The sequence below is a fragment of the Eurosta solidaginis genome, chromosome 3, assembly GCF_040869045.1.
Source record: "Eurosta solidaginis isolate ZX-2024a chromosome 3, ASM4086904v1, whole genome shotgun sequence".
In the NCBI taxonomy this organism is placed as follows: Eukaryota; Metazoa; Arthropoda; class Insecta; order Diptera; family Tephritidae; genus Eurosta; species Eurosta solidaginis.
The window spans coordinates 159,030,864-159,044,262 of record NC_090321.1 but is presented as its reverse complement, the minus strand read 5'-3'; the positions used below and the strand labels follow the sequence as shown (position 1 = coordinate 159,044,262).

The 13,399-nt window shown below is 33.7% G+C and overlaps 1 protein-coding gene and 1 long non-coding RNA gene across 5 annotated transcripts; one reads left to right on the top strand and one right to left on the bottom strand.

The window, feature by feature from the left end:
* The first annotated feature begins 232 nt into the window (after window positions 1–232).
* On the top strand, window positions 233–4,091 carry LOC137244479 (uncharacterized). Of its 3 annotated transcripts, none has more exons than XM_067773517.1 (5): window positions 233–2,448; window positions 2,663–2,931; window positions 3,031–3,243; window positions 3,301–3,457; window positions 3,520–4,091. In XM_067773517.1, exons 2-5 carry the CDS (start codon window positions 2,860–2,862, stop codon window positions 3,642–3,644), a joined length of 567 nt encoding a protein of 188 aa, XP_067629618.1. In that variant the 5' UTR covers window positions 233–2,448; window positions 2,663–2,859; the 3' UTR covers window positions 3,645–4,091. The 3 variants fall into 3 exon arrangements, with proteins under 3 accessions (XP_067629618.1, XP_067629617.1, XP_067629616.1); XM_067773516.1 differs by having other exon boundaries at window positions 2,650–2,931; XM_067773515.1 differs by having other exon boundaries at window positions 233–2,931.
* Window positions 4,092–8,082: 3,991 nt separating this feature from the next.
* Window positions 8,083–13,348, bottom strand: LOC137244480 (uncharacterized). Of its 2 annotated transcripts, none has more exons than XR_010951033.1 (4): window positions 12,833–13,348; window positions 11,706–12,763; window positions 9,726–10,084; window positions 8,083–9,666 (listed from the first exon to the last, which is right to left on the bottom strand). It is a non-coding gene; the product is annotated as an uncharacterized lncRNA (long non-coding RNA). The 2 variants fall into 2 exon arrangements; XR_010951034.1 differs by having other exon boundaries at window positions 11,714–12,763.
* Window positions 13,349–13,399: the final 51 nt, after the last annotated feature.

The following is a 13,399-nucleotide window of genomic DNA, read 5'->3' as shown; positions in this document are numbered from 1 at the left end:
AATGATTCGAAATAATATTATGTAATCCATTTAATAAATTTGTGATTCATTCAGTCTTTTATTTTTAAAAGTTATGGCAAAAATAAATACTCATAATAAAAATATCACTTCATTGTTCTTAAAACTGAATCTGACCTTTTTCCATTCAGCAATGCGTTATTTAAATGTTCCTAAAACTTATTATAAATGTAAAGTAAAATATCACCTCATGTCATATAAACTAAAACTCGAAAGTAAAATATATTTTCATTAAGAACTTAAAACTAAACATATAAATTGTTTAAAATCTCTATGTCTATATTTCTAGCTAAAAAAAAAAAGGTTTCATTGTGACAAAAAAAAAAAAACAAAAATAACTGAAATATTTACATATTTGTTGAGCGGCTCAATTTTTAAATTTTAAAATTTTCAACTTCTGCCTTCAACGCGCATAGCACGCTAGCTTCCTGTGCTTGCTTTTTGTAAAGAAAATATTTTTTTTTGCTTAATTTACAACAATTTTTCATTTACTTTATATATTTTGTGTTCTGTTCTCTCTAGCCGATCAATTTTGAAACGTTTTTTTTTGCGTTTCTGTCTACTTGGTTAGAAGCTCTAGACGCTCAGTCTCAAGACTGCAACGCCGATGATTTCGTGATCTCTGTGATTCTGACGGAGTAGTAAGGTCGCCTGCTTTTGAACCAGTGGGCTCCCTAGTCATGGACGCAGCTGCAGACATAGTGTTAACATGTTGTTGTAGCGATAAGGACACACCCCGAAGGCCTTGGGGAGTGTTATCGAATGTTGATGGTCCTTTGCCGGATGCAGATCCGGTGCGTTCCGGTACCATGCCCGACCATTTCAGTAACGTTTTGTTTTGACCACATGCGACCTTCTAGGCAATTTCGCCCTCGCACCCCCCCAAAAATCCATGAGGAGTTCGGGGTCGCCAGATCCTCGGCTGTTAATGAAACAGGATTCGCCACGGATAGGTGAGGTTGACAGTTGGGTTTCGAGAAGCTATATATTGCGCTGGCAACCTGATAGGGTAGCGCTACACAACCCCTTGAATCTGGTATTTTAGTCGCCTCTTACGACATAAATACCTACCGCGGGTACATTCCAACCCCCTAACCCGCTGGGCGCATGGTGTTTACATGCTCTTCGTCGTCGCTAGCCGGTCGCTCGCAAAGCTCGACCAATAGGTGCAACTTGGTTTCTCATTTGAATCAGTTGCGCAACACTTTCCTCTAGCGGGCTTGGATACTTTTCTTGTGACGGACCTCGGTTGTAACAAGGTTGCTGCGGTTGTTGGAAAGCTATCTCTTTAAGTTCGCTTTATAATGTACCCAAAACTAAAAGAGAAAAAAAATATATATATGTAAAATGTCAATGTACTTTTAATGTGTTCATCTATTTTTCACGACTACTACATACACGTGTCCACTCCGGTGCAGTTCTTGTCGGTGGTTCCAAACTATTCAGCTCTAAGGCGAATTCTTTCACTCTATTTTGGCTGCATCCGAACTGCGGCTTTCCTTGTCAACGTCGGGATGTCGCGATAAGCTCAGTCAGTTTTTCTATTTCATCTTTCGTTGAACCCTTGTTTTTTTTATAAATGCGTACAAAATTGTTGATTATAAAATTTGTTTAAATCAATTTGAAAAGGTTTAATTACCCGCTTTCCATTTCTTTTTTTATAATTTTCTTTCCAAACAACTGCAAAATATTCTAAGACCACTGCTAGTAATCAGTTGTCAGATTTTGAAGTCTTCGACAACTACACCAACAGAGAGTTGTAAACGGTAATGCCACAAAAAGTTGTTAGACTAGACAATTCAAACAACATTTTTTTTGACAGGGTGAGTTGTAATCTCCCTGCAAAAACGCTCCACGTCATTTTACTAGCCGTTTTACGGTCATTGTGACTTTTCCCAGCGGTTATATTCATAGTCATATTTGCATGGCGTGATTAGGTTTTGTGACCAAATTTTCCATTTCGTTCCTATTAATGTGATCATGCATTCCGCTCCCACCTACCCAGCAAAAATCTAGTGACCAAAGATGGCGACCAACAACAAAATATCCCACATTGTTCCACAATTGTTAGTATGGCAGAATGAGATGGCCTAATTGAAATGCCCGATACATATATGCTTGCCTTTTCTTACATGCTATGTACCCTCAAATACGTCACAAAAATTTTCTGCGAATCAGCCATTCCGTTTACCATAGTTGCACGCAACATCAATTGATAATCTTCCAAAAATTGTATGCATAAATTGTACAGATAATTTGCAAGCAGCATATAATTTCAAACAAGTAAATTGTACAGATAATTTGCAGGCAGCATATAATTTCAAACAAGTAGCTCGTCGTTCAGATGAAGAATTTAAGAAATTGTCGGCTACGCAGAAAGTGGAGACAAAATTAATTTATGCTTCTGCTGAGACTTCTAATGCTTTGCAGGTAAGTTTGCTAAGGAATTTCTTTCTTGCAAAAAAATCTATAATCAAAAAACAATATTTATGTGATCAAATGAAAATATATTATATATTTATTATATATATTAAATAAAAATAATAACCCTACAGTGAGGACCTCCTCATGTATTTTCAAACAAATTACTATAAATGCTACTCGTAATTGTATTTCTTTTTTTTCATGGAGAACATATGATCAGAAAGAATGGCGAGCCAGGACATATTTGAAGAAGACATAGATATGTATACCTCTACTTCGAATAGGAAAAGCAACGCCTTTTTAAATATTTCCAGCTCTACTACCAACCAAACATTCAAGGGTATGGTAGATGTTTTGAATAATGCGGCTACTTCCTTAACCAACGAATGAACATTCCGTACAACAAACGAAAATATAATGGCAATACTACAAACAATATTACAGAAGCATATCGACCTGGAATTTAGATTGACTAAGATTGAAGAAAAGGTGCGTAGTGAAATAAGTGAACTGTTATTTGTGAAACCCTAGCAATTGTAGCCGCAATACCTTGATTCTCTTTAATTATTATTTATGCTATCATTTCAGCTTCCAGAATTGGCAGAAGTCATGGCTATCTATAAGGTCATGCGTGACTCAAAAGTTCTGATTAAGAAAATGCACAAAATAGTATGCCGTATCAGCGGAGAAACGGAAAATGATACTCACACCGAGCTCTCTATCGTTATGCCACTAACATCGCTGAATTCAGTTTATGACATTGAGAAAAAGTTGGACTCAGATGATTATCAAGAATCAATGGTATTTTTGAATATTTTTAATTGTGTTTCATAACTTAAATTGGTGGTTTTCATTTAGAAATCATATATCTTTATGCTGAAAGGTGCATTATCAGACATTATTGGAGTAATGAGAAAACTTTTCTCTGACAACGTTCTTTTCAATTTTAACTGGGACGGAGTACAGGGCAAACGATCTTTATCTAAACTGAAACTCGTGAACAGCGTACTTTTTGGTAGTGTAATTTAAATTGCTTTAAAATGTTATTACTAACATTGTCCACTCCTATTAATTTAGACGTTTTCAAACTGCAAGGCAGGATCAACTTCGAAGACAGCATGAGACGGTGTTTAACGCTGAGCCACAACCGGCATAAACAAAGGCGGTATCTGATCAATAAATCCAGCCCTGCAACAGCATAAACCTACCTACAACAAACGAACAAGACACACTGAAATAATCTTGATTAAAAATTATAGAAGAACCTAATAATTCTTTTTTTCCTACGTTCCTATTCTAAGCTTTTTATGCTCTTATTAAAATAATATTCAACAATCTCGTAAAGTTTGCAAAGATTTTTAAAGCAATTTAAATGCAATGTATAACAAAAAAGTATTTTGACTATAAATATTTGTGATGAACTTACCTGAAATAATTCAAAGTTTTTTCCTACGTTACTAAGCTTTTTATGCTCTAATTAAAATAAAATTCAACAATCGCACAAAGTTTGCGAAGATTTTTAAAGCAATTTAAATGCAATGTATAAGAAAAAAGTATTTTGACTATAAATATTTGTGATGAACTTAACTGAAATAATTCTAAGTTTTTTCCTACGTTACTAAGCTTTTTATGCTCTAATTAAAATAATATTCAACAATCGCACAAAGGTTGCAAAGATTTTTAAAGCAATTTAACAATGTATAAGAAAAAAGTATTTTGACTATAAATATTTGTGATGAACTTAACTGAAATAATTTTAAGTTTTTTCCTACGTTACTAAGCTTTTTATGCTCTAATTAAAATAATATTCAACAATCGCACAAAGGTTGCAAAGATTTTTAAAGCAATTTAAATGCAATGTATAACAAAAAAGTATTTTCACTATAAATATTTGTGATGAACTTAACTGAAATAATTCTAAGTTTTTTCCTACGTTACTAAGCTTTTTATGCTCTAATTAAAATAATATTCAACAATCGCACAAAGTTTGCAAAGAATTTTAAAGCAATTTAATTGCAACGAATTTGTCAATAATTTTTAACCAAAAATTTATAAACTAGATGTATAAGAAAAAAGTATTTTGAATATAAATATTTGTGATGAACTTAACTGAAATAATTCAAAGTTTTTTCCTACGTTACTAAGCTTTTTATGCTCTAATTAAAATAAAATTCAACAATCGCACAAAGTTTGCGAAGATTTTTAAAGCAATTTAAATGCAATGTATAAGAAAAAAGTATTTTGACTATAAATATTTGTGATGAACTTAACTGAAATAATTCTAAGTTTTTTCCTACGTTACTAAGCTTTTTATGCTCTAATTAAAATAATATTCAACAATCGCACAAAGGTTGCAAAGATTTTTAAAGCAATTTAAATGCAATGTATAAGAAAAAAGTATTTTGACTATAAATATTTGTGATGAACTTAACTGAAATAATTCTAAGTTTTTTCCTACGTTACTAAGCTTTTTATGCTCTAATTAAAATAATATTCAACAATCGCACAAAGGTTGCAAAGATTTTTAAAGCAATTTAAATGCAATGTATAAGAAAAAAGTATTTTGACTATAAATATTTGTGATGAACTTAACTGAAATAATTTTAAGTTTTTTCCTACGTTACTAAGCTTTTTATGCTCTAATTAAAATAAAATTCAACAATCGCACAAAGTTTGCGAAGATTTTTAAAGCAATTTAAATGCAATGTATAAGAAAAAAGTATTTTGACTATAAATATTTGTGATGAACTTAACTGAAATAATTCTAAGTTTTTTCCTACGTTACTAAGCTTTTTATGCTCTAATTAAAATAATACTCGAATTTCAGAACCTGCCTGAATATTCAACAATCGCACAAAGTTTGCAAAGATTTTTAAAGCAATCTAATTGCAACGAATTTGTCAATAATTTTTAACCAAAATTTATAAAATAGATGTATAACAAAAAAATATTTTGAATATAAATAATTGCTGATGAATTTAACTGACAGTACCAATACCATCAACTAAATAGTCCTTATAAATATTGTAATCACATAATTCAAAACAAAAAATTACTATGAGTACCTACGTTTATTATTGCAAAATCACGAAGAAAGAAAATTGCATGAAGTACATTCAATCTAAAATTATGCCACAGAATGCATATATCGCATTTTAAACTAAAAAATATGAAAACTTAAAAAAATTTCAGATCGGTATTTAAGTGTAAATCGATCCATGAAAGCATCGTGAAATAACTTTTTTTTTGGTAGTTAACGTTATCGTTTAGCCTGGTTTTGTTACCAATTTTGTTATTTTCGTGGTATAAATCAACATTCAACACAAATCTTCTCTGATTATGAGTTGAAATACTTTTTGGTTTAGGTTGTGATATGTAAAATTACATATTTTTGTACACAGTTCTAAAATGTAAAGGGAAAAAATTTATATTTGTGTATTAATTGAATTATTAAAAAGATATTGTTATATTAATGATATAGAGAAGCGCCAATACGAATGTAAGTGGTTTCAAACCACTGGTAGGCAATTCACCAATTTAACTGTCAAAAAAATGTTAAATTGTTCATTTTATGTAAAAAAAATTTGAAAGTTGCAATTGAAGTTCTGAAAGCTCGGAAATTTCAATTGAAGTTCAAATAATTACAATTGAAGTTCACAATTTTCAATAGAAGTTCAGTAAATTATAATTGAAGCTCAGGAATTTCAACTGCAGTTCAGCAAATTACAACTGAAGTTCAGAAAATAACAATTTAAGTTCAATTATAATTTTCTGAACTACAAACAGAAATTCTGAACTTCAATTTTAATTTTCTGAACTACAAATTGAAATTCTGAGCTTGAATTTAATTTTCTGAACTTGAATTGAAATTTTTGAACTTCAATTGTAACTTTCGAACCTCAATTGCAGCTTTCTGAACTAAAATAAAAAAGTTATAGCATTAAAATTGGCCAATTACAAGTCAACTTACCCAAATTGTGAATTGCCTACTCACGATTTGATGGTTTACTGCAACAAATAGTTCTGTTAGTTCTTTTCTTTTGTTTTCTATATCATTAATTAATTTATTTAAGTTTCCCTTAACTTTGTATGCATACAATCGCATACAATAAAATTTGTATTTATGGGTCACCAACAAGACTGAAAAACTATTCCTTAAGACTTATAGTTAATAATTTACAACTATTATAAATAATGTAATATATTGTAAAAATGTTTAATAAAAGAAATGTTAATAGATTTGAATTAAAGAAATATTTTATTTATATAGCAGTATAATCCAAGTAAAAAAACGGTCATAACACTAGTCAAAAGACGGTCATATTAACGTAAAAATACTCGTAAAGTTACAGGTATATAACTCAAAAAATGATTGCCAGAACGTGAATGTAAGAACAGTACAGCACTATAGTTTGTTTACTTTTCGATAACCTAAAACCGTATATGTGTGAGCAGTATGGACAATCACATAAATAGGTACGACGGAATGGACTGGTCACAAATGTTACTGCTGCCCTGTACAAATGCTACTTAGCGATTTACGTGTTCCATCGACACAGCTGTTAGTCATTTTCCTAGTCAATTTACGGGCACATTTTTGCTGGGTATAGCTGGAGACATTGGTGCTTTATCGGTAACCGTATCGGTAACCTTTTAACAGCTGATTCGACCAACCTTAAGCCCCCATTACTGATACTTAGCATAGACTTGACTTGACTTGTCGTAAACTTGGCAACTTAGCCACGATTATACTCCACTTGGCGCATAAAATCTGGCATCATAATCAGCGTTGAAATTTATTTTTAAATAAATGTCAATTTGTATGACAAAATGTCAAAATGAAATGGAAACAAACAAATGGCATCTCAAAATGTAAACGTCACTTAGAACTTACATAGAAAATCAAAATTCAACAGACTTCTAAGTCAAGTTAAGTTTTGAGTAATCAGTAACATGCAATGTTAATTTAACAGAACTGTAAGTGACAGTTCGCAAGCCAAGTCAAGTCTATGCTAAGTATCAGTAATGGAGCCTTTATGAGAATCAATGCAATCGATTATTGGTGCCGCTAAAGTCGTAACCGTATCGTAGCCAACCAATTGGGTTTTGGTTTACCGTCGTAACGATAAACAGCTGATTACGTTAGGGATACGGATACAGCGATACGACATACGGCACCAATGACTCCAGCTTATAGGATGTGAGCATAGTACCCTGCAAAAACGCTCCACGTCATTTTACTAGTCATTTTACGGTCATTGTGACTTTCTGCAGCGGTGATATTCATAGTCATTTTTGTATGGCGTGATTAGGTTTTGTGACCAAATTTTCCGTTTCGTTCCTATTAATGTGATCGTGCTTTCCGCTCCCACCTATAGGATGCGAGCATAGTACTGTGCTGCTCACACACGTCACAATGCTCGTCAAATGGCGGTCATTTTTCCGTCATTTCACTCTACATTTTCGAGTCATTTGACAATCAATTTTACTGCGGTTTTACCATTTATATAACCGCCATATAACGTGAATTTTACCTGCAGATTTACTTTACCTGGAGCAGCCATATGAATAAAATATAAACCAAAAAAATTGAATTTTCAATATTTATTATTATCAATATTATTATATATGTACATGAAATTGGAACTTATATTAATACAGTTCATATAAAAGAGAAGAACTTTAATAATAAATAAACTCGCTTAATTGGTTTTTGTTTTCCAATTGAAATCCCTTCTACGCGTGCGAAAAAATAATATTAATCTTTGGAAAAAACTCCAATTATTTGAATAATCTACAACTTAAAGCTTAGTAGAAATTCAGATCAAGAATATTCAAAGGTGTCGTGGAATCCGATTGCTGTCGTAATTGAAGAAGTTAAAAATGTACGACTATTAATTGAGTCAGACTAATTATTGTTCTAAATCTAATCAATCAAGCAATAATTCTGCAACCCTTAGCAGGAGTATTGATTGGTTTCAAATTTAATTCCGACAGCAATCGTATCACGACATCCCTTATTATATATGCACATGAAATTGTAACTTAAATTAATACAGTTCATATAAAGAAAAGTAAGTATTTTAATAATAAATAAACTCGCTTAATTGGTTTTCGTTTTCCAATTGAAATCTTTTCCAAGCCAACAGAAAATAATTTTAAGCTTTGGAAAAACTCAAATTATTTGAATCAATTTAAATCTACAACTTAAAGCTAATTAGAAATTCAGATTAGATTTAATTTTTTTTTTCAGATCAAGAATATTCAAAGGTGTCGTGGAATCCGATTGCTGTCGTAATTGAATTTGAAAGTAATAAAGTAAAGTAAAATATGAATTTAAAAATGTAGGACTAGTAATTGAGTCAGAGTTATTATTGTTCTAAATCTAATCATTCCAGCAATAATTCTGCAACCCTTAGCAGAAGTATTGATTGGTTTCAAATCTAATACCAACAGCAATCGTACCACGACATACTTTATTTTATATGTACATGAAATTGTAACTTAAATTAATACAGTTCATATAAAAAAGAAGTAAGTACTTTAATAATAACATAAACTCGCTTAATTGGTTGATATAAAAAAGAAATAAGTACTTTAATAACAACATAAAAAATATATTAATTGCTTTGAGCTATATTGTTGCAGCGTCGTCTAAGTGGCCAGCACTGTACATAGCAAAATATTGTTATATTACATTATATTATATTCATAATAATTAAATGCTTGCAAAGCTTAAGCGTTTTTTGGTTTAAACTTACTATCAAATTAAAATTTTAATAAATTTCTCACTTCAAACGTCGGCGTAACAGCCTACACTAAACCAGTAAAAAAATGAATAATCCTTTTTTATGTTCAAACAAAAATTGTTTAAGCTCTCGCTGCGGCAGTCAAACGTTCTTTATCTATACTGCGCCGGCATCTTGTTGGTCAATCGCGCGCCGCAATAGCCATTGGTGGGAATTGACATTCATCATAAAGTAGCGAAGGCACGGTCCTGCGTAAGCACATCGCTGACCTGTGTTGGCAAAAGATATGATGATACTGTCTTTGATAGTTAGTCGGAACAGCCACTGCTCGGCGAATTAGAGATGACCGTCGTGTCGGTGGCAGCAGTAACAACAGCAGTTTCTGACTTTGCATCATCCGTACAGTGTGATGAATGCTTCTCTGCTTTTTCCAATTGCCTGGCGGCAGCAATTTTTGCTACTTGTGAAGCTAAAGCTGTAATGCAAATAAATAGATGGGTTAAAATAGTTTTCGTATGTTATTCAATAACTCACCGTCTAATGCCATCATCACAGCCTTCTCATCGATTTTGAATATGTGTACTGTTTCAGTATTCACACCTAGTTCGTTTGGTGCAATATTTTCGATTTAATTATGTATACTATCCGTTAGGCAGACAATTAGGTGCGTTCGATTCATACATATACTGTGGGTATTTGAGCCGTAGACGCAATGGCAGATATTTTGATTCTTTTTGAAGTGTAACGTTTATAAACAGTTGGGTTTCTCTGCTGTCACCATCACCACTAGAGAGCTATTGAAGAGACGCTCCGAGTCACGCTGTGGCCACCTTGTCACAGTTACTGATGGAGATAATGCGAAGCCATCTTTACCATCTAATAAGTAAATTGAACTGTAGAGGAAGAAACATTTTATAAAATTTAATAAAATCAAAAAATTATAGTTGTGTCAAAATGGGGTAAATTATTGTATGTTAAAGTGTAGCAAAGTTTGATTAGGTTTTATTCTTCATTCTTAGAAACATGTACGAAGGTACCTGATAAGATATTAAAAATCCTCAACGTTTTTTTTGCAATAACTTAAAAAAAAACTCATATTCAAACTTCTGCTTAACTTCTACATAACAATAGCTACCTTTACCACCAGGAGTCACTATTGCTTCTACGCCTATGCTATTGTTTCCTACACCGATGAGCTTTGTAATAAAATAAACAGCTATCTCCCCAATCTCTCCAGTTTTGTCGCCTCGCGAAACCTGATATTGTAACCAACCAAATCATCGGAGATCTTATTTAAAACATGGCCGCGCCAAATGTCGACCATATGACATTACCCTACCGACTGTCTTACACCTTAAAATTTTGGGTGTGACTTTCGATCAGGATCTACATCTTGGAGAGCATGCACTAGCACGAATACTAGTAACGAAAATCCTGAGCTGTAACAAACATTTAATATAATTCGATAAATCGGCAGTACTTGGGATAAATATAAATAGACGTTTGCATGGTACGCGTCTCCGATATGGTCGCCAAGCCTAAAGGTTACTCACTGGAAGAAAATACAGGCCTGCCAAAATGCTGCCCCGCAAACAGGCGTCGGACCTTTATGCTAGGAACTGCCCGGTGAATCCAGTACTCAAAGAACAGTACTTAAAACTTGCAGAAGATCGCGTACTCCCCAGAGAAAAGCGAGTCACTCTAGCTCAACTTCGTTCTGGATACTGTAACAGGTTAAACTCTTACCTATCCAGAATCAACCCCGACATACAAAATGTGTCCCCACATGACACCAACCATCTCTTTAATTGTAATGTGGAACCAACGCCTCTAACACCCCATTCCTTGTGGTCCACCCCTGTTGAAACAGCAAGTTTGCTTGGACTCCCGTTAGAGGATATTGATGACAATTTGTGATTAGTCAGACCTATTGGATGGGGCGAAGCACTGTTACAACAACAACAACAACCAGTGCTAAAGTTGATTTTATTTTAATTACTTGCAGTTGGGGTATGCCCTCATTCTCTACTGTGCTCAAAACTATCGCCCCCAAATTGCAATCCAATCAAGATGAGCTAAAAGTAACAGGCAAACATGTTATAGCAGCATGAAACCTTCAAGGCCATTCCGCCCTCTCACCCCAAAAGCTATGAGGTCGCCAGAGCTCTAGTTGTTAAAGAAATAGGATGCACCATGCTTGGGGAAGTTGACAATTGGGTTGTAGTATCTATATATTGCGCTGGCAACTCCTTGAATCAATTTGGTATTTTAGTCGCCTCCTCCAACAGGCACGCGTCTATATTCTAAGCCCCGTAATGCACTGGGGATAATAGTGCTTGTTACCGGAGTGTACGCATCTATATCCGAAAAAGGACCATCTACATCGTTAACACTCCCGAAAACCTTCGAGTGTCTTTATCGCTACAACATCAACATCTTTAATGAGATATGGTATGACTTCACAAGGTCTTTAGGATTATTCCAACAAATGATTATAAAAATAAAAACTCTTACCTGCATACCTTTAGTGCCTGTTACAACAGCTGTAGGTTTTCCATTGATAAACTTTTTAGCTGTTGTTGTTGTATTTTTTAGCTGGATATTGAAACTTGTACTTTTTAGCTGGCGAGCCACAGCTGCTTTTTGCTTTTTTCGGCGAATACGTAAATGTTTTTTCACGTTCCTGTAATGGTTTCACCACCATTTGGGTTTCATTTACGGTCGACGATAGATTACCCAGTTTTGTTGCAGGTTCAGCGGCTTGCATATACTGCATACCTTTTTTCATCATGTACTCAACTTCTTCCATGGTATCATTGCCGTGCAATGATTTTTCGGTACTCTCATTGAACAAACTACGATTTTCTTTATCATTTTCAAATGATTCTTCAAAGTCAATAGAACTTTTGTTATGGTAATTACTGAGCATGCTTTCCGCATTTCATGCTATTGGCTCTATTGCAATTTCCTTCTGTTGTTGTTCTTTCTCCTCTTTAATAGACACTTTTGTTTAAATTTCCGCCCGTTTTATCTGACTCATCATCCGACAACTCAATTACTCCTAAAGAATCATCAAAGGACGCGCTGGAAGGTAGTTTTTCACTGCCATGCATATTTTTATTATCACTGGTGATAAGTTCAGTCACAGTTGCATGCTCATTTGCTGGCGGCTCTAGTGTGTTATCTAGGTTTATCAATATTATACTTTTTTCCAGTTCATGCGATTCTTCGGCGCACTCGCTTTGTTTTCACTGCCTTTTAGAGCGCTTTGAAAGCTTATGTGTGATGATAGATCATCACCACCCAAAGAACTATTAGACTGATCTTCGCAATTTTCCTCTAGTATAGTAGATGGTCTGAGATGTCTCACCATTTTCAAAGGTGAAGTTTGTAAAGTGGTATCGCCCACTATTGTGGAGTCCCACATTTTAGATGGCGATTCAATATCTTCTAGGAGTGTTACATCATACTTTTTAAAGGAGTTTCATTATCCAATTGATGCTGCTCCTGTACGCATAAGTCATGCAATAGACGTTGCAATGATTGTGCTTCTTCATCTATTTCTTGTAGTTCTAAAATTATATTATTAAATTTAAACCACACAATCTTATCAACTTTCAATATGTTGTGTATTCACTTACCTTGTTTACAAGGGGTTTTAAAACAGTTTCCATCGGCGCTGCGCTTTTTAGCATCTTCTATAACCATATCCTTGTTCTCGCTATGTATGTACTGTCAGGATCGGATGCTGTTTTATCACACATTTTTTCCAAAGCCATAAAACTTTCATCAGACGTACGTTGCTGTTGTCATTCGAATATAGTTTCGTCACAAGATGCCTTCGTTGCATTGTTGGATTTATTTTCATCATCCTCCATTTCAAATATTTCGTTCATTGCATTTCCGCTAACAGCAACATTACTTTCGTGTTGATCCATATTCGCTACACGAGGAGCTGCGCGTGCTTCTAGCAAAGTTTGTAGATCCTCCTCTAAATCCAAGCTAAAGCGTTGGCAAGATACCGGCTATTTAGCAGGCGTTGTAGCCTTTCTAAATGTGTTCGTAAATCGAGAAAAAAATGTTGAAAATATTGTTTGTATTAATTTTTAATAATAGTGTATATATTATATATATATACCGCATTTTACATCCGCATTGCATTTATCTGAGATCTTGCTTTTAACAATGCCCATAGGCTGTAGCGTATA